Raw genomic sequence first — 20,994 nt, 5'->3', positions numbered from 1 at the left:
GCTGAAGACTGCCTGTCTATAAAACAGCCTCTTTCAGGCGTCTCAAGCAAACATGCGAAAGCCGATGGGGATTATGGTAAAATACATTCAGGCAGTACAGTCAGAATGGGGGGAAAAAACAACCCAAGTTTTATTGTTTTTGGACCTGGAGGACTAAACAATTATCTTGAATTGTTCAGCTGAAATGGTGCCTATAGAAGCCCAAATTAACTAAAAGTTAAGCTGCTAATACTGCGTTCTGGTCCTATAAGTGTTGTGACTCAGGGTCAGCCTGTGGGTCCGACAGCCGGCTCCGATGTATCGGAGGACTCAGATGTGGGGGAGGAGGGAAACGAACCGGCTGATGATGATTTGGAGACTTTGCAGAGTCCTCAGCCGGGAACCTCTGCTCAGCTGTGTGAGCCCGAGAGTGCGGAGGATGATGACCCACAGCTGGCCCTGTTCAAGGACGCCCGACGCAGGAGGCAGTCGAGCAGGGACAAACAAAGGAAGGCTATGGGACTCCTCGGGAGGAGGCACAGGGAGACCACGCCCTGAGCTCTCTATAAAAGGAGTGTTTGGGGAGGGGCTGGTTGCTGAAAGCAACTCTTTTGCTTGAGAAGATAAGCTCTTGTGTGTTTACTATTAAATCTTGGCAGAAGCCTTTTAGCCTTGGACGCTTTCCAGTCTCTTCTTTTGATTAGGGGTGCGAGAAGAGGGCTGGTTCAGAACAGTTTGCTTTCAGCCACCCACCCCTTAATACTACGATGGAGCAGCTTCTTGCCGAGAATGCCCAGCTCAACCAGCAACTCACCTTGCTGGCCACTCAGGTGGCACAACTGCAGGCTCAGGTACATGCTGCCCCCCCACCCAGGAGGAAATGTCAGATAGCTATGCCGGATAAATTTGCTGGTAAACCAGAACTGTTTCCTGCCTTCCTGGGACAATGCCAGCTTTATATCAGCGTGAGAGCAGCTGATTTCCCCACTGACCGAGATAAGGTGGGATTCGTGTTGAGCCTTCTGTCGGGAGATGCAGCTCGTTGGGGCACGCCTCTGTTGGCACAGCCTAGCCCTTTGTTGGATAACTTTGGGGGGTTTTGTGACCATATGCGCCTCATGTACGAGGACCCGATTAAGGCGCAGACCGCCACCCGACGCCTGAAAGCTTTGAGGCAGGGTCAGCGCCCTCTACAGGCCTATATCAGCGATTTCCGGCTGCTTAGCCAGGATTCCGCCTGGAATGAGGCTGCGCTCGTGGATGCCTTTCAGGATGGCTTGTCAGAGGAGATGTTGGATGAGCTGGCCCGCGTGGACATTCCCTCAGACCTGAATGGGCTGATCCATCTTTGTCTGCGGATCGATGCCCGGCTGCAGCAGCGTAAGAGTCGCCGTGCCACCCCACAGACCCCTGCCGCCCCTGTTGTGCGTGAGCCCCCAGTCCAGAGGGAGGAGCCAATGGAGCTGGGTGCCGCCAGGTCCCGTCTATCGGTGACGGAAATGGACAGACGACGATCGGAGGGGTTGTGTTTTTACTGTGGGGACCCTGGACATTTGGCTGCTTCTTGCCCGAAGAAGCGTCAGCGGGCGTCAGTGACCAAGCCTGCCCCGAGAAAGTCCCCTGCTTTGCTATCGGGAAACGGCCCGAGCCCGATCTAGACGGTGTGAAAGATCGGGCGACCCACAACGATCACGCCGAGCGACGCCGTTCCGACGGTGCCTGTGAACCTCCACGGCATTTGATTCTGGAGGCACGACTGATCCTCCCTGGCAAGCCAGAGGGGATTCCGGTCCATGCCTTAATTGACTCTGGGGCTACCACTAACTTTATGGATTCGGCCTTTGTGGCCAAATGGGCTGTTCCCCAGTGTCCAGTGGATCCGCCCATGCTTGTGGAGACCATCGATGGTCGAGTGCTCCTGTCCGGGCCTATCACGGCCGCCACGCAACCCGTGTGTATGGCCATCAGTACCCATGTGGAGGCCATTCAGTTCTACGTCACTTCGGATCTGCACTTCCCCGTGGTCTTGGGACTGGCGTGGCTCCGGGCGCATGATCCACAGATCTATTGGTCTCAGAACTTGGTCACCTTCCCAAGTTTGCAGTGCGTGGACCACACCCGCCATATCTGTGCCGGCCAGGTGGAGGGTTCCCCAGGGGTTTCCTTGCCTCCCGAACTGTCCGACTTTGCTGACGTGTTCAGCGAGTCAGAGGCGGACCAATTACCCCCGCACAGGCCCTACGACTGCTCCATTGACCTAGTCCCTGATGCGCCTCTCCCAGTGGGGCGTTTGTACTCCATGTCGGAGCCCGAGTTGGCTGCATTGCGGGACTTCCTGACAAAGAACTTGGCTCGTGGTTTCATCCGGCCCTCGTCCTCGCCAGTGTCTGCGCCCGTGCTCTTCGTCAAAAAGAAGTCGGGCGAGTTACGGCTTTGCTGTGACTACCGGAAACTCAACGCCATCACGGTGCGTAACCGCTACCCGCTGCCCCTCATCCCCGAGCTCTTGGACCGACTCCGGGAGGCTAAGATCTTCACGAAACTGGACCTGCGTGGAGCTTACAACCTCGTCAGGGTTCGGCCGGGTGATGAGTGGAAGACGGCGTTTGGTACTCGCTATGGACATTTCGAGTACACGGTGATGCCGTTTGGCCTGACCAACGCCCCCGCTGTGTTTCAGCATTTTATGAACGACATCTTTCGGGATCTGTTGGACCAGTTTGTTGTGATTTACCTGGACGACATCCTGATTTACTCCCCGTCGCGTGAAGCGCATCATCAGCATCTCCGTCAGGTCCTGCAGCGCCTCCGGAAACATCGGCTGTTTGCCAAGTTGGAGAAGTGCCAGTTCTACCAGGTGACCATTGATTTCTTGGGTCACCGCATTTCTCCTGAGGGCATCGCCATGGAACCGAGTAAAGTTGAGTCGTTGCAGAGTTGGCAACCCCCGCGTCGCGTGAAGGATATTCAGCGACTTCTTGGATTTGCCAACTACTATCGGACATTCATCCCTGGCTTTGCTGCCTTGACAGCCCCCCTCACCCGGCTCCTGCAGAAGAAGACTCGGTTCCAGTGGAACGCCCCCGAACAACAGGCGTTCCAAGCTTTGAAGGACGCCTTCATGAAGGAGCCCATCTTGAAGCATCCTGACCCGCAACGGCCGTTTGTCGTGGAGGCGGACGCCTCCGACATTGCCATTGGGGCCGTGTTGCTCCAGGCAGCGACGCCCAACGGTACCCTTTTCCCTTGCGCGTATCACTCTCGGAAATTGAATCCCTCGGAGCGCAACTATACCATCTGGGAGAAGGAGCTGCTGGCCATCAAGGCGGCGTTCGAGGCTTGGAGGCATCATCTGGAGGGGGCGCGGCATCAAATCGAGGTCCGGACGGACCACAAGAATCTGGAAAGCCTGCAGACCGCTCGGAATTTGAACCAACGCCAGATCCGGTGGTCCCTCTTCTTTGCGAGGTTTGACTTCCGGGTGCGGTACATACCAAGCGGGCACAACCAGAGAGCGGATGCTCTGTCCAGGAAGCCCGAGTACACCCGAGTGGAAGACAAGCTTCCGCCCAGGACTGTGATCCCCGTCGAGTCTTTTGCTGCGGTGCGGGAGCCGGTGGATATACGGGCTCGGATCCGGGAGGCGCAGCAGCAGGAGGCGTGGGTGGCTCAGCGGAAGGAAGAGGTGGGGCCAGATTCGCCTTGGTCGGTCACGGATGGACTCCTGTATTATCGTGACCGGCTCTATGTTCCAGGAGGGCCACTCAGGGGACTCGTCCTCAGCCAATGTCATGATAACCCGGCTGCGGGGCATTTTGGCCTGTTCAAGACTCTGAACCTGGTCTCCCGTACGTTCTGGTGGCCCCGAGTCCGACACGATGTCCAGTCTTATGTCACCTCCTGCGTCCCATGCAGGCAGGCCAAGTCAGCGACAGGGGCCCCGCCTGGTTTACTGCAGCCTTTGCCAACGCCCAAGAGACCCTGGGGGGCTGTGTCCATGGACTTTCTGACGGATCTACCCCCATCCTCCGGCTTCACGACAGTGTTTGTGGTGGTGGACATGTTGACCAAGATGGCGCACTTCATCCCCTGTCGCGGCTTACCGTCAGCTCGCGCCACTAGTCGCATGTTCATCCAACAGGTGTTCCGGCTGCACGGCCTTCCCGATAGAGTCGTCTCCGATAGGGGGGCCCAGTTTACAGCCCGCTTCTGGCAGGAGTTGATGCGGGCGTTGGACATTAAGGTTTGCCTCTCGTCCGCGCATCATCCTCAGACCGACGGGGGTACCGAGAAGGTCATCGGCATCTTAGAGCAGTATCTGCGCTGCTACGTTAACCTGCAGCAGGACAATTGGGTGGACTATTTGGCCATAGCCGAGTTTGCCTTTAACAACTCGCAGCACACCTCCACGCAGATGACACCGTTCTTGGCCAATGTGGGTTATCACCCCCGGTTTTTCCCCCTTTCTCCCGTGGACTCACCGGAGCCGGCAGCGAACAAATTCATGGCGGAGTTACAGGCGATCCATCGGTTGGTGCGACGGCAGCTGGAGAAGGCCAAGGCCGACTACAAGAGGTTCGCCGATCGGTCGAGAAGGGATACGCCTCCACTATCGGTGGGGGATCGGGTCTGGCTGTCCACCAGGAACCTACCATCCACTCGGCCGGCGAGGAAGCTGGACCACCGTTACCTTGGACCGTTCCCAGTCGAGGCCGTCATCAACCCGGTCGCCTATCGTTTAACTCTGCCACGTTCCCTGCGCGTGCACCCCGTCTTCCATCGGTCCTTGTTGGTCCCCGAACAACCGGCTTGTCCACTTCGCCAAGCGGAACCTCCCCCATCAGGACCTCGTGATGGCGACAGCACCCCCGAGTACGAGGTCGCCAGCATCAGGGATTCCCGCTGGCTGAAAGGTCGCTTCCAGTACCTGATCGAGTGGAAAGGGTACGGGCCGGAGGACTTCACATGGGAAGACGCGACCGCCGTTCATGCCCCTGCGTTGGTGACTGCGTTTCACGAACAGTTCCCATCCCGACCGCATCCGGATCGGCAGACCCGGGGGAAGGGCCCTGCGGTGCGGGATAGTGTTGTGACTCAGGGTCAGCCTGTGGGTCCGACAGCCGGCTCCGATGTATCGGAGGACTCAGATGTGGGGGAGGAGGGAAACGAACCGGCTGATGATGATTTGGAGACTTTGCAGAGTCCTCAGCCGGGAACCTCTGCTCAGCTGTGTGAGCCCGAGAGTGCGGAGGATGATGACCCACAGCTGGCCCTGTTCAAGGACGCCCGACGCAGGAGGCAGTCGAGCAGGGACAAACAAAGGAAGGCTATGGGACTCCTCGGGAGGAGGCACAGGGAGACCACGCCCTGAGCTCTCTATAAAAGGAGTGTTTGGGGAGGGGCTGGTTGCTGAAAGCAACTCTTTTGCTTGAGAAGATAAGCTCTTGTGTGTTTACTATTAAATCTTGGCAGAAGCCTTTTAGCCTTGGACGCTTTCCAGTCTCTTCTTTTGATTAGGGGTGCGAGAAGAGGGCTGGTTCAGAACAATAAGGCCCTCTTAAGTTATTTAAAAAACTTTCTTGTTTCAGGTAAGTAGTACTGCTGTATCTCCTGCTGCTCTTTTTAAAATAATATTTTGGGGTTCTTATTGAAAGTGCTCATTATTCACGGATTCCGCATATGCAAATTTGCTCATGCACTAAAATTTATTTGTAACCAGAAAATCAGATTTGGGGCACTTTGGGGTCGTATTCATGGGCATGCAGAGGGACAAAACATGAGAATTGTCCAGTGTGCACATTCACAGCTAAGCTTTCAATATTTGCTAATTTATTATTTGTGGCAATTTTAAAGAATGCAATTCTTGCCAATAAAGATAATTGCCTGTATTTTATTACCAGCTATTACAGCTCATTTCTGTGTTCCAGGTGCTATTTCTAGTCCATCTCATTTTTTGGTGACTGCCTTCGATTGTTCCAAACATGCAGAGGCTGGATCAGTATTTGAAGTCAATTGGTAGAGCAGTGGGCTAATGCCTCCTTAAGTAACACCAGCTGCCTGCAATTAGTTCAGGTTCGCATCCCACCAGGCTCAAGGTTGACTCAGCCTTCCATCCTTCCGAGGTAGGTAAAATGAGGACCCAGATTGTTGGGGGCAATAAGCTGACTTTGTAATAATGCCGCTTGGGGTGGGTGTGAAAGCCCTAATAAGCAGGCATATACATAGAATGAAGGCTACTGCTAAGCTTGTAAGCCGCCATGAGCCTTCGGAGAAGGGCGGGATATAAATGGAATTAAAATAAAAAAATAAATAAATATTCTTTACCTGAAGAGACCTGTAAGTAAGGTACACACAAAGCCCATCGACAGGAAGCTTCGGGGAATTTTGTTTGTTGATGAGAGTTTGCTCTTTCCCGCTTTCTCTTTCGAGATTTCACAAAGTTTGGCGTAGCACTTGAACAGGCTCAAAACATCTTCAAACTTGTTCTTACTGCAACACATATTACCAAAGGTAAAAACAGAGAGTCAAAAGACGCAAGATGATTTTTCATTTTGCAGAGGACCTATTTTCTCTTGACTTAACCGCAGATAATAAAAATTGAAACAGAGTGGTGATTCATTTCTTGATATGTGACTAGATGTAGATTCTATGTCTTTGTTACATCATTTCTGTTCTTAAGGATGAACATTTTTAAAGGCTCAGTGAATTATTTACCGGTAATTTGAATTTTAAACACACAAACAACCCGCATCAAGATATATATATATTTTTTGCAAAGACTTTTTCTGCAGTTTCAAGGAAAGCAACTAAAGGTAGAACATCTAACTTAGCCATGTACCATCAGGACCAATACTCTTTAAATTTATAGGTATGTAGACAGACAGATAGATAGATAGATAGATAGATAGATAGATAGATAGATAGATAGATAGATAGATAGATAGATAGATAGATAGATAGATATGTACATACATACATACATTTTGGATCTAAATAGCCCTACATGGTTTAGTTCCTAAAAATAATTCTCCAATACACGCAAGGTCATGCATTAAAATCAAACAATCATCACAGTTTGTGGGTTTGCTAGTTGGTTCAGCCCATTAAATACTGTAGTATTTGGGACTGTCTCTTCACAAGACAGTTGATTGGTGCAGCTGGCTGCCACATTATTTTAAACAGCAAATAAAGACCCAGCCTGCTCATCCAGGCACTTGTAAGGTAACAACTGCTCTGGGACCAAGCTACCTTTTTTTTTAAAGATGAACCTTTCTCTCTGTGTGTGTGTGTGTGTGTGTGTGTTTTCTTTCTTTCAGGAGTGTTTGCTCATTTTTGTTGTTGTTGTTCCTCCTTGCACTTTACAAATGACAAACAGATTTTGGTGATGCATCTAACTAATGAAATTGTTTAGAGCTCGTTTAGAAGCTGGGGCCATGGATCTTTAGAAATAAGAAACTCAACTGCTTACCTATAGTTGCCTGTACTAAAGTTGTACTCAATCAAGACCTCACAGATGCCCATCACTAAAATGGCATAGAGGTTGTTCTTTAAGCCCACTCCGGTTGATTGAGAGAAGTCTGCCGATTTATCCTACCATTCAAAAGCAAGCAAATTAGAATGGCCACTTCTAATATTTGTAAATTGCTGAATCAATCTCCTTCCCATTTGCTTTTTCACATTACTATTATGGTTTACATTCTTTACTATTTTTTCTGCTGTTTTTAATCTCTCTCTTTTCTATACATTGTGGAGAGGTGTTTGGAGTACGGCAGCATAGAAACGTCACATAAAAACAAATGAATCTGTTACCAGCTCAAAATCTTCCAGTTCACTCTTGATCATCCGTCTTGTGATGGATTCCAACATCTTATCCAATTCTTGCTGGAAACTTCTATCCTCCTCTTCCTCCTCCTGATCTTCTTCAGCTTGCTGGTGCGCAGTTAAAACATTCTTATACCAAGCCAAACAATGCTGGATACAGCACAAGAGGTGAGCCTGAAGGAATTGTGGCATTAAACCATGAATGAAAAATGTCCTTTTCTCATTTCAAAGCCAGCCAAACCTTAAATATCTTTTCAAAGGCTCCATTTAATTTGCCTTCAATGAATAAAGCAGGACAAGGTGCATAGGAAATACGCCAATGTCCTCTTGCTGATTTCCAAATGCAAACTCACAAAGACAGGTTTAAAACGAGTTAACAGTTTTTTTTCTCTTTCTCACCAAAGGTTCCTGCAAGAAGATTTGATCTCTTTGAGCCAGGATGCATCTCTCTAATTTTAACGGGGGCAGCAGGTCTGGTTCAGCTTCATAATATTGTCTTATCTGTTGCAATAAACAAAAGAGATGAATTTGTTAAATGATGAATAATAACCTATTATTTATAGGTTATAAATAGCGAGGAGGAGAAAGCTCCCCCGTTAAAAATATTTTTTTTAAAAAAAAAATTAGAATGAAGAAACCATTTGCTGAATGAAGAGAGCTGCTTCTGTCACAATCACCATTTCCTTCCAAGAGTAAATAGACTTTTTATTTCTTTTAATGGATTCTAAGGTGGATACATCTCCTTTGTTACTTGTTACTTGCCTATAAACGGTAATGCCTTTCAGAACACAGCCACTCATTTGGTGCCCCAAAGGTGCTTTTCCAAAAGGCAATTGGACTTTCTTGGTTTTTTTCTTTGAAAATGTTTCGCTTCTCATCCAAGAAGCTTCTCGGAAGAGGTTTATTAGATATATTTGTCTTGGGCTCAAAACATTACTCTCGTGAGGAATATGTGACTTAGATCCATATTTCTTTCTTCTCCCCATCTACACGGCAAATCCTTCTTCTACATTCCTATTTTGAGGCACAAAACTACTTTGCCATTTTGCCCATCCAATCAGCTAGGCTCATGCTTTCTCTTCCAAAGCAGAATTACACTCCAAACCAGGGATACTTAAAATTTAAAAAGGTGACCCCCCCCCCCAAACTCTGGTTGGCTTTTCACTTAAACTTGGCTCTTCGATCTGTTTGGTCCAGACTGTGGGGTTGTTAATTTAACTGGGTTTTAGATTTACTTAGATTTAGATTTAGATTTACTCTTGGGGCTTGAATTTAATTTAATTTGTTTTATTTGTTTTTAATTTTTTGTATTCATGGTTTTAACTGCCCTGTAAACCGCCCTGAGTCCTACGGGAATAGGGCGGTATACAAATCCAATAAAATAAATAAATAAATAAATAAATCCAGCTTCTAATGTTTGATCATCACTGTACCTGCGAGAGAAGCATATCCAGAATGGAATGACTCAATTGAGAGTTTCTGCGCAAGACATCATGAAAACCCTGGAAAGACAAATGAAGGAAAAGAGTTGTTGTTGTTGTTGTTGTTATTTAAATGTGAGCCTGAAACAGATCAGAGAACTAAAGCAGAAAGTCTGCTACCACCACAAAGAAGAGGGGGTCAAGCTATTCTCCAAAGCACCTGAAGGCAGGACAAGAAGCAACAGATGGAAACTAGTCAAGGAGAGAAGCAACCTAGAACTAAGGAGAAACTTCCTGACAGTGAGAATAATTAACCAGTGGAACAACCTGCCTCCTGGAGCGGTGAATGCTCCAACACTGGAAATCTTTAAGAAGAGATTTGGACAACCTTTTGTCTGAAATGGTGATGGCGAACCTTTTAGAGACCGAGTGCCCAAACTGCAACCCCAAACCTACTTATGTATCGTCAGGTGCTGGGTGGGTGTGCCCCATTGGGTAGGTGTGGCTGCGGTGGTAACGGCAGACTGGGTGGGACTAAAAAGTTTAATCAATCAATTCCAACTTTGCGAGATCTTTTTTTTTCTCCGCGAGAAGTTGAAATTGATCGATTGAACTTTTTTTTTTTTTGCACATGGTGGTGGAGGCCTAAAGCAAAAAGATTTTACAAAACCCAGCTGAAGGCCTAGGACTGGGGCGACAGCGCGCGTGCCCACAGAGGTTCGTCACCATGGGTATAGGGTTTCCTGCCTGAGCAGGGGGTTGGACGAGAAGACCTCCAAGGTCCCTTACAACTCTGTTATTAGCAGTCAGTTTACTGGAGACACAGCTAAACATGGAGAAATGTTGTGGAATTAAGGTAGGAAGAGAGGCCTCCTTACCTCGTAGAGGGTGAGTCTAACATCAGCCTGCTGGCTCAGGCATCGCCTCAGGCTGCCTAGGATCTCCAAGCAGAAGGCCTCATTGGCTGCCGCGTTATAGCGGGCGTGGACATCTACCTGGACCTGGAAGGAAGGAACAGTCATGGAAATCTCTGCACAGGTAGTCCTCGACTTATGATTGCAATGGAGTCCAAAAATTTCTGTTGCTAAGCAAGAGGTTTGTTCGGTGAATTCTGTCTCATTTTTACATCCATGCTTGCCACTCTTGTTGTTAAATGAACCACGGCAGTTGGTAAGTTAGTCACAGGCTTGTTAAGTGGACCTGGCTTTCCCCACTGACTTTGCTTGGGAGAAGGTGACAAAGGCGATCACGTGACCCTGGGACACTGCAACCGTCATAAACATGAGTCGGTTGCCAACCGGCTGAATTCTGATCACGCGAACACGGGGATGCTGCAACAAGTGTGTGAAAAACAGGTGTTAAGTCATTTTTTCCCCCCAATGCCACTGTAACTTCAAACAGTCACTAAATGAGCTGTTGTATTCTTGTTCTGTGGACAGAATCCTGTACTTGTTAAACTTAGAAATCTAAGCCTGCTGGTTACACTAACACTTTATTCTGTAGGCTTATGAAATCAGCCTGACCTGATGATACCAGTTAAATGGGAGATATTTTTTTCAACTGGAGTTAGATCTGGCGGAGAAGAAACTAAATAATAAATCCTAATAATAAATTTATACGCCGCCTGATTTCCCAGTGTCTCTGTAGCCCTTTCTGCAATTGCTCAAACCTGCCATCATTCCATACTGTACTTCAATACTCCCAAACCAACATCAGCACTGAGGACAGTAATTTAAAACTTTGGTAGACATTTGGAATAGTCCAGGGGTAGGCAACCTTGGCCCTTTTAGGACTCGTGGACTCCCAGAATTCCTAAGCCAGCGTGGCTCAGCTTGGAAACCTCTCCCTTTCCCCTCAGCATGGCTGGCTCAGGAATTCTGGGAGTTGAAGTCCACGAGTCATAAAACGGCCTAGGCCAGGGGTAGGCAACCTTGGCTCATTTATGACTCGTGGACTTCAACTCCCAGAATTCCTGAGCCAGCATGGCTCAACTTGGAAACCTCTCCCTTTCCCCTCAGCATGGCTGGCTCAAGAATTCTGGGAGTTGAAGTCCACGAGTCATAAAAGAGCCAAGGTGGCCTACCCCTGGAATAGTCCCTTCTGTTGGTTAGCTATAATCCATCAGTTAGTTAATTGTAATTAGCTGTTTCAATCATTTCTCCCTTACAGCATACGCATTAGTGTAGCAGATCAAACCAAACACCAGAATCTGAAGGAGGGCTGCTGAAACATGCTGGAACCGGTGCCATTTTTTTTACCTGACTGGCTCCAATTGCTTGGCTGCATTGGGAAGAGGTCAAACTTCCCAGGACCTTAAAGTTTTTCAAGAGCAGCAAAAATCCGGCAACTGCTGACTTGCGGGCATCTAGCTGTCTGCAATCAAGAGAGAAAAACACTTTAAGGTAAGAGTTTCTCAACCTCAGGATGAAAACCTATTAGAAAGGTGGGCTACTTGTTCACAACCAAAACCCAGTAGATAATTTAAAAAAAAGAAAAAGAAAACTTGAACATTTGTGTAACTCTTCCTTGTCACAGAGATTCAACGCTCTCTATCTGGAAACCATCAATCATTCTTATTGGGAAAAATTTTTTTTACTTAAAGCAAACATTTTTGAGATAAAAGGGATCAAACAGTTCTACTGAATTTTACTTTAAAAAAAAAACATTTGCACACAGGTATGCAGGGGGAAATCAACAAACATGGAATATGGGTTTTTTTAAAAAAAACAAAACAACAAAAAAAAGACAACTTACCCAGAGAACATGGATTTGCGAAGAACAAGGATCAAGGCATCTCTCAAGGTCATGCTTATTTTGAGCAAAGGCTGGGAGAAAACAAATGTGTTAGACATGGGTGTCACAGGCTCATAAGCAAGGGATTTCCGAGAAGGAATCAATGGCAGCTTGGAAACTGGAAGGTGATAGAAAGGGCAATTCTGGGCATGTATCTTGGCTTGATAAACTGTCTTTATAACTACTGGAATACCAAAAAAAATAAAAGCAGTTTTGTAACCCACTTTGGGCCTTTTCTCTATGGGTGGGAGAAGGAAAAAAAATCCTTTCGAGCAATTAAAGATTCATTTTTGGTCCAAGTACACTTTGTGTTTCTAATTATCTATTAATATGCCTTGTGTTTTTTTTTTAAAAAAATCAATTTTTGAGCAACCACATATTTATAAAAAATATAATTACGTTACCTGTACAGCCTTGAGAAACCCTTGAACTGTGTCGAGAGGAAGGAACGACAAATGCTCAAAAGCCTCTGTAACATTAGAGGAAGAATTCTGAAGGACAAGAGGAGCAGACAGAATAATACTGGACAAAAGTTCTGCAAAGAAAGGAGAACGTCTAAAGCTGTGGCATCTGGTGGGGTAAGAGACAGGATGGTCTGACTAGCACAGGGGTAGGCAACCTCGGCTCTTTTATGACTCATGGACTTCAACTCCCAGAATTCTTAAGCCAGCCATGCTGAGGGGAAAGGGCACATCCTTTCAAAATCAAAAAGGAAGGCAGATACACATTGATTTGCAGTTCTGTCTAATATCCATGTATATTAATCCATGTAATGTGACTGTAGTATTATCTATCCTTGTTATTATCTTCTTCACTTTCTCCTTTTATTGGTATTATTCTCTCTGTTGTTTTGCACGTATACTGAGTGCTTCTGTACTGGAGACATAGAATAGAATAGAATAGAATAGAATAGAATAGAATAGAATAGAATAGAATAGAATAGAATAGAATAGAATAGAACAGAACAGAACAGAATAGAATAGAATAGAATAGAATAAACAGATTGTAGAACTGAATAGAATAGAATAGAAATAGAGTAGAGCAGAGCAGAATGGAATGGAATATAGAAAATGAAATTAGAATAGAATAGAATAGAATAGAATAGAATAGAATAGAATAGAATAGAATAGAATAGAATAGAATAGAATAGAATAGAATAGAATAGAATAGAATAGAATAGAATAGAATAGAAAGATTGTAGAATAGAATAGAATAGAATAGAATAGAATAGAGAGATTGTAGAATAGAATAGAATAGAATAGAATAGAATAGAATAGAATAGAATAGAATAGAATAGAATAGAATAGAATAGAATAGAATAGAATAGAATAGAAGAATAGAATAGAACAGAACAGAATTAGAGCTGGAAGGGACCTTAGAAGTCTTCTAGTCCAGCCCTCTGCTCAATGCTTGTCTAACCACACTTGGCTAAATAAAGTAAAAGTAGTCCTCAACTTACAATAGTTAACTTAGTGACCATTTGAAGTTACAACGGCACTGAAAAAAGGGACTTACGACCCTTTTTCACACGTACGATCATTGCAGCGTCCCAAAGTCATGTGATCCCCTTTTGCCAACCATCTTGCAAGCAAAGTCAATGGGGAAGCCAGATTCACCTGAACAACCATGTTACTAACCGAACGACCGCCGTGATTCCTTTAACAACTGTGGCAAGTAAGGTTGTAAAATGGGGCCACCTTCACAAGAAATGTTTCGCTAAGCCACAGAAATTTTGGGCTCAATTGTGGTCATAAGTAAAGGACAACCTGTATTCAATTCAATTCAGGTTCGTAGATAAGAAAAGGATTTATTTACTACTTTTGCCAAACCCCCCCCCCAAAAGTACAGAGACTGTGAACTTGCTTTTCCTGTCTTAAACAGTAAGGGTTAAGAGGCCCTTTTATTATGTCATATTACGATCAGAGAACATGGTTACATATCCTACTTGGTCTTGATGGAAATCATCTAAGGATAATCTTGAACTCAGGAATTTCTTGAATTTATATATGATGCAGAAGTATTATTTATATCAAGGGTCCCAAACCAGTACCGGGCCACGGAATGCCAGCAATCGGTCCGCACAAATAAGCAAAGCCCCATCCGCGGGATGCAGGCAGCACACAAAACCACACACCCTCCAGTCCACTGAAAAACCTCTCTCCATGGAACTGGTCCCTGGTGCCCAAAAGGCTGGGAACCTCTGATTTACATCATCGTGGCTTGCTGAGCAAATCCTTATGGTTTCATGCATTAGAGAAATCTATCATTGGCTTCTTTAATTCAGCAGCCTGGGGAAATTCCTGGCTGATGAAATTTTCTTGAGGTAGTATACTGGAAGTTTGCAGTCCATTTTGTGAGCTTGAATTCCGTAAGACAAAATTACCTATGAAGTGGGTGATGGGAAGACCTGCATTTGTGATCACTCTGTTCAGGATCTGCTCTAGAATTTCCCTTCTGATTGGTTCATGGACCTGGAAGATAAAGATTATTTTAAAAATGCACATATTCTCCATGTAAACTTAGGAGTTCTATTATAATCTGCTGAAGCTACGCTACATTGGCTGATGCCTTACCAGGCAGCCCCAAAGATGTTTACTCCAAAGCCATTGATCAGCACAGAAAATGCCTCTATAAGCACTTGTTGAATCTATGAAAAAGAGGAATTCTCTGTGGTGGTGGTGCCTTCAGTTCTGGATTGGCTCAAAATACAGAATATTAAGGTTCTACTTTCTCAGGTAGCTCCTGTTTTAATTATTTAAATAGTATTTTTGAATGAAAGTTGGCTTTCTATTTAAAAGCAAAACCAAGTTGCATACTGTGCCCTTAGCCCATTCCAATAACAATTCGCCTTGAACTAAGTTTCCTGCTGTTGTTTCCTGTTTCCCACAGATAGTAAAAGGCAGGGTTAAGGAAAGAAAAAAACAACAATTTTAATTTATTTTAAATTGAGAAGGAAAAAAACTGTGACCAAATTATCAAAACAGCTTGAGTTTTGCCTTTAAAGACAGTCTAGAAATATTTCTAAATATCGTTAAGAATTTGAAGAAAGCCTATATCAACAGAGAGAAAAAAAATCTTAATATTATATCTACAGTGTCATACAATTTCATTTTTATATTACCTTGAAAGTTTCCAAGAGGATATCAGCTCCCAATTTGCACACCTGCTGGGCTGGAGTTTTGGGCAGACTATGGTTACTTTCTGTGGTTTTAATTCCAAAAAGTCTTTTTGGCCCATAAGAGTCCATAAGGATAAATCCAAGTTCTACTAGACCCTGAGTCACATGATCCCAACCAAACACGCTGGGTGGGACATTGGAAAGAGAGAAAACAGCACAATAAAGGGATTCTACACCTGTACTTAAAGAAAAAAAATTTTTACAGTAAATTTGTTGATTACAAAGCTTCATGGTTTAGGTGGAGAATTAGCAGGAGGAAAAGGTAAAGTTCCTTGCATTAATTGCTCTAAACCAGGGGTAAGGAAACCTTGGCTCTTTTATGACTCATGGACTCCAACTCCCAGAATTCCTGAGCCAGCCATGCTGAGGGGAAAGGGAGAGGTATCCAAGCTGAGCCATGCTTTAAACTGACAAACTGTAGTAACTTACCTGTTCGCTACAACTTCCAAAAACATATCAGATATATCATACTGTAGAGGAGCTAAGTCCTGTAGAAACCTGGAACCCTGAAGAAACTGTTTGTCCTTGAAAGTTTTCATAATTGACGTTTTCAGAAAGTCAAATATCTAAAACACCACAAGAATGAGCAATTAGGACTTTCCTCAGTCAGTGCCCTGAAGGGAACAATTCAGCAAGTTCAGTACAGAATAAGCATAAGTAAACATGACAGCATGACCAAGTTTTCTGTAATTGACTAAATGAGAGTCACTCAAAATCTAGAAAGAGAGACACACCTGTTCTTTAAATCGGTGTATTCTGGCCATTGAAAGCAGAATAGTCACACTGAAGGGACACAGGGCTTTGCTAGGATCCCCTTGCTGCTCTGTCTAGGAGGCATAAAATAAAATGCAAATCTATTTAAGAGGACTTCATATTTACAAAGAAATAGTGCCATAGGGCTTGCCTGACATGAACTCAATCTCTTAACTCTGCACTTAATATACCTTTAAGTATTTTATTAGCTCCTTTCCTAGATCGTGGTCCAGATTTATAGCTAGCACAATATGCAGAATGATGGTGCCTTCCACGTGGCGGAGTTGTTCTAAGGGCACGGTAGCTTCTTCCAGTTCCAGTGATCTGGAAGATTGAATATCAGTCGTGATAAGACGTGAATGCGGTATATAAATCTAATAAAATAAATAAATAAATAAATATCACAGCTAAAATAGAGAATGTGAGGGGGAAAAACAACTTACTCTGAATCTCTCTGCTCTTCTTTCTGCTTTTTATCCATCTGGTTGAAAAAGTTGACAATCCCTTCCAAAATGTTTTTCTTGCTACCCTGAGAAGTGATGAGTTAGCTGTGTTACATGATCCACATTCCAAGCCTTCAGGTAAACAGGATAATTCCTCTGAGCCGTGAAATTATGATATTAGAATGATGTTGGAAAATTTGGGAGGGCAATTTACCCGAAAGCGTTACCTTTGAAGAAAGCAGCAACAGCTGATAAACCAAAGGTGGGATTTCCTGGAGACCTAACTTGGAGAACATTCTTAAGACCTTTTCTACCACAAATTGCAATTCTTCTTTACTCAGTGGAACATCTCTGTATAGTGACACAAAAGGCAGATTGGTGCCTTTTCAGAAGACGGCACCCACATTTACATCAGAAAAAGCAAACTAACACATACATTTATGTGTGTCTATAATATACACTGGCTTTCTTCAAAGCTCTGAGGAACAGAATTGGTTCTCTCCTTCTCAGTGAATCTTCACAATAAACCAGATATATACAGTCAGCTGAAATGATGATTAGGTTAATTTATTTTATTAATTTTGTGAGACTGCCCAACTCTTTAACAATTTTGTGTGGCGTATTGTTACACATAATAATTTTGTTTGATTTTTAGCTCACTATCTCCTATAAATTGAGGTACTTTGGGTTGCAAACCATGACTTAACTGATGGACCACTGTGGTTTAGTCATTAAAACAAAGCTATCAGTTAACACAGTACATGGATCCAGCCAATGGAAAATAACATCAATAAACTGGTAGCAAGATCAGGATTTGAACAGAGATATTTTGATTTTAGATTGGCATTCTAAACAAATTCAAGTCTGACATATATTCTTTTTCCACAACCATTTTTTTATTTAAAGAAAGGAGAGAAAGTCTATATAAGCTTGTCTCAGAATGTTTGGATTTGGGCCATAAATAAATTCTGAACTTGGAACACTTTAAATAAATAATCTTTCTAAGCAATTTTCAATTTCATCAGCCAATTCAGGAAAGGATATAAAAGCATTCCAAAATGATGGATCTTTCCTAAATGATGCAGACATGGATGCTTTCCTTTGAAACCTTTCCCACATAAGGAACACAAAGGAAGAAGCCTAGAAAACTTTTTGAAGTCCAAGCATAGACTGTTATTGAAGATCTCTGCGCACCCTACAATTGATCCCCAAGTCAGAGACCACCCCCCCACACAAAAGAAAATGTTTACCTGAACATGGAAGTTAGATGGATCACATACTGAGGGCTCCATCTGTCCAAAAAAACACAATCAGTCTGAATATAAATATAACAAAAAATACTTCCTGAGAAACTGCAATCGTTTAATAAACTAAACCTACAAAGAGATTGCTGGTACTTTACATTTAATAAGGCATGAATTTTCAGGCTAATTAAATAATCCACAAAGCTTATACCAATGCAAGTGACCAACAATTCATCCAGAATTCAATTGTCTTTTTCTTAAGTAATGCTTTAGTTTACAAAGTGGTATTTTAACACTCTAATTCTTGCTCAAAGGATTACAAGGCAAATGTAATCCTGAACATTATTAGCAAAGTAAACATTCTATTACCTTTGCTCGTTATCTATAGGAAGAAATATGATGACACTTCATAAAATACTGGGGAGGAAAGAGTGAGCAGGGGAGAGAGAGAGAGAGAGAGAGAGAGAGAGATTCCATGTACTTATAATTTAGCATGTGCCTATGTAAATTAAGGGACGTGGTGGCTCAGTGGGTTAGGACGCTGAGCTTGTCGATCAGAAGGTCGGCAGTTTGGCGGGTTGAATCCCGAGTGCCGCGTAGCAGAGTGAGCGCCTGTTACTCGTCCCAGCTTCTGCCAACCTAGCAGTTTGAAAGCACGTAAAAAATGTAAGTAGAAAAATAGGGACCGCTACGGTGGGAAGGTAACAGCGTTCCGTGCGCCTTTGGCGTCTAGTCATGCCGGCCACATGACCACGGAGACGTCCTCGGACAAGCGCTGGCTCTCCGGCTTTGAAACGGAGATGAGCACCGGCCCCTAGAGTCGGAAACGACTAGCACGCGTGTGCGGGGGAACCTTTACCTTTACCTATGTAAATTATGCCAATAAACACTTTACATGAAATTGACCGCCAGAACAGATGCCAACAAATGGCATCTGATCTGACAAGCGCAAACTTACCTGCTGGAACAGAGGGTATTAATCAGCTGCTTCTTATATTCGTCCCCAGTCAGCTCACCTGAAAAGGAAATAAGTTGCAGATGTCACTAGTTAGCAAAAGACAAAGAAGGGAAAACAGAAGAGGAACAAGCTTACCTGCCCCATATTCAAGGTTCTCTTTAGATGTAGCCAGCAAAGTAAGAATTGTAGGAAAGAGTTCCAAAGATTTGCCACTCAATAGGCTGCCTCCTTTAATGGCTTCAATGAACAACGTAGCCAAGTCAGCCAAAGTGAGCCCTGGCATCTTGTGAGCCTGATGTATTAAATATAATATTTTAAAAATTATATAATTGATTATATTAAAAGGGTTCAGACCAAATAATGAGCTCTGAATTACATTATAATAAATATAAAAGTGTCACAGAAGTACCTCTTTTAGTCACAACATGAAATGTCTTTTCCCAAAATAAAAGAGGAACTATTACACACATTTTGCATATCATGTCAGCTATTAAAAAGCTGAGGATGTAGACCGGTCTAACTTCACAATAAAAAAACGTAGAGCTATGCATGCCACATCATCCATATTGCAGCCTTTCCCATTCTCAATGCCATTCAATTACATGGGCCTCAATTTTAAGAATTCCCCCTGCTAACATGAAAATTGCCAAGGATTCCGGGAGTTAGTTCATAAACTGCAGGTGGAGACTGCCAGCCTAGATAAAGTTGCTTTTTTAAAAAATTAACAACTGTGAGAGGTGCCCCAACAGCAAGAAGGAAAAAACAATCCCAGACAGTAACAAAGTATTCATTTTTAGAAATCTGTATAAGCACACATAGCATTGGACTGCAAAGGACATGTTATCACGTTGCTAATATAATGGCCAATTCAAAAAATATAAACCTCTGACTTAGATGTAAAAGGCAATCACCCCCAGTGTTAACTTGGGGAAACCCCTGAGAAGCTATTTTTATCTTTTACCTCTAACATAAGCAGTCTTATTATTTCAGATGCAATTTCCACTTGCAGGTCACCAGATTCCACTAACTCGATACAGTGTTTGTAAATACTTAGTCTTCTGGCAACACCCTTCTGTTGAGAGCAAGGCGAACCTAAGCAAAAACCACACAACAACAAAATATTGTTAATTTTGTACGCCTTAAAACAATGGAAAGTTGGATTTTTGCAGTCTGAAAGCTTGCGTGTCCCTTTATTAACAGATAGGGCAATTTGCTTTCCCAATATTTTGTTGATTAAAAAGAGTCAACTATTTATAAGCTATTACTTGATGCTAGCCTGTTCTAACAATATTAAAAGGAAGAAAACCCAGGTATTAAAATGAAAAATGAGAACTAGGTTGTCCCTGGTATGGTCAGAAACTGACATTATTTTTATACTTGCTCAAAAGACTAGCTTCATATGGACAAGAAACCAGGTCACTGGGCTAGAGATCGATCCACTAGTCTTAGTAAGTACCTTTGAAGATTCCTCTCAGAACAGCACCAATTCCCTTTTTCTTCAAAGCATGTTTCGTAACAAGGTCATTCAACTGTGGCAAAGAGACCAGAATTGCAAAACGTGTCATTCCTTTGAACTTTTACATTCAACATTACCCCCAGAATTAATCTGAATAAAAACATGCATATTTGCTGTCTTCTTAATGCAATCTACAAATTATCTGAAGAATAATCTGTGTGAGATTGTGAACATTTTGAAAAAAGGAACGAGTGAGAATTAAGGCATAAACAATCAAGTGACACAGCAAAAGAGTCGATTGATAGTATATTTCATAAAGGGCAAGCTAGCCCAGTTGGCAAGAAACCTGGGTAAGAGCAGTTGAAATCATACAAAATATTTATATTAATGTCTAATAAATTTAATATGGTTTCTTGTTCATGGTTTGATAAATATTCTATGAAAACATCTGTTTTAATTTCAGTAGGACAAATGTCGATATTTGTTTTCATGAAAAAACTTATTTTTTACGACAAAAACAATAGCAACGTGGTTTTTCCATTTTTGCAAATGCTCTCAATGTCTGGCAAATAATTTCGACTTTTGTGGACCCCTGACAGGGTCTTGGGGAATCCCCAAGGGTCCTCAGACCACACTTTAAGCAACACTGCTTTAAAGGAAGTTTAGACACTTTAGCTCAGCACTACCTAGAGTGCCACAGCTTGCCCAGCATGGAGACCAACATGAAGAAGCTACTGAGGGTAGAACAGAAGGAATTCCCAGACAAAAGTTGCGCACGAATAACCCCAGTGGGGATACTTTGGGGAGGGGGAAGGTGTCTAGTTAACTGATAGGCAATGAGGGCTGACCTCTTTTTCATTCAGGCTCTGCAGGCAGGACTGGAGGCGCTCTGAGTTTCCCTCTGATGCCAGAAGCAGGATTTTCTGGTCCATCCTGGCAGAATATTCA

The 20,994-nt window shown here is 43.8% G+C and overlaps 1 protein-coding gene across 1 annotated transcript in view; it reads right to left on the bottom strand.

Moving 5' to 3' along the window:
- FANCI (FA complementation group I) overlaps positions 1–20,994 on the bottom strand; it is a gene marked incomplete at its 3' end in the record, with an annotated part of 31,737 nt that extends 10,743 nt beyond the window's left edge. The window contains exons 1-22 of the mRNA XM_081337314.1: positions 20,895–20,994; positions 20,047–20,119; positions 19,552–19,682; positions 18,726–18,882; positions 18,591–18,648; positions 17,639–17,680; positions 16,616–16,739; positions 16,389–16,474; positions 16,137–16,269; positions 15,927–16,019; positions 15,622–15,758; positions 15,136–15,316; positions 14,398–14,485; positions 12,419–12,549; positions 11,976–12,046; positions 11,480–11,594; positions 10,100–10,222; positions 9,234–9,302; positions 8,200–8,301; positions 7,789–7,974; positions 7,448–7,569; positions 6,304–6,468 (exon numbers count right to left, since the gene is read on the bottom strand). Of these exons, the coding sequence (XP_081193440.1) occupies positions 6,304–6,468; positions 7,448–7,569; positions 7,789–7,974; positions 8,200–8,301; positions 9,234–9,302; positions 10,100–10,222; positions 11,480–11,594; positions 11,976–12,046; positions 12,419–12,549; positions 14,398–14,485; positions 15,136–15,316; positions 15,622–15,758; positions 15,927–16,019; positions 16,137–16,269; positions 16,389–16,474; positions 16,616–16,739; positions 17,639–17,680; positions 18,591–18,648; positions 18,726–18,882; positions 19,552–19,682; positions 20,047–20,119; positions 20,895–20,978 (2,471 nt within the window). The 5' untranslated portion in view covers positions 20,979–20,994. The remainder of the gene's footprint in view (positions 1–6,303; positions 6,469–7,447; positions 7,570–7,788; positions 7,975–8,199; positions 8,302–9,233; positions 9,303–10,099; positions 10,223–11,479; positions 11,595–11,975; positions 12,047–12,418; positions 12,550–14,397; positions 14,486–15,135; positions 15,317–15,621; positions 15,759–15,926; positions 16,020–16,136; positions 16,270–16,388; positions 16,475–16,615; positions 16,740–17,638; positions 17,681–18,590; positions 18,649–18,725; positions 18,883–19,551; positions 19,683–20,046; positions 20,120–20,894) is intronic.

The sequence above is a fragment of the Vipera berus genome (genome assembly GCF_964194415.1).
Source record: "Vipera berus genome assembly, chromosome: 12".
In the NCBI taxonomy this organism is placed as follows: Eukaryota; Metazoa; Chordata; class Lepidosauria; order Squamata; family Viperidae; genus Vipera; species Vipera berus.
The sequence above is the reverse complement of the archived record's forward strand: the minus strand, read 5'-3'. Positions and strand labels throughout refer to the sequence as shown.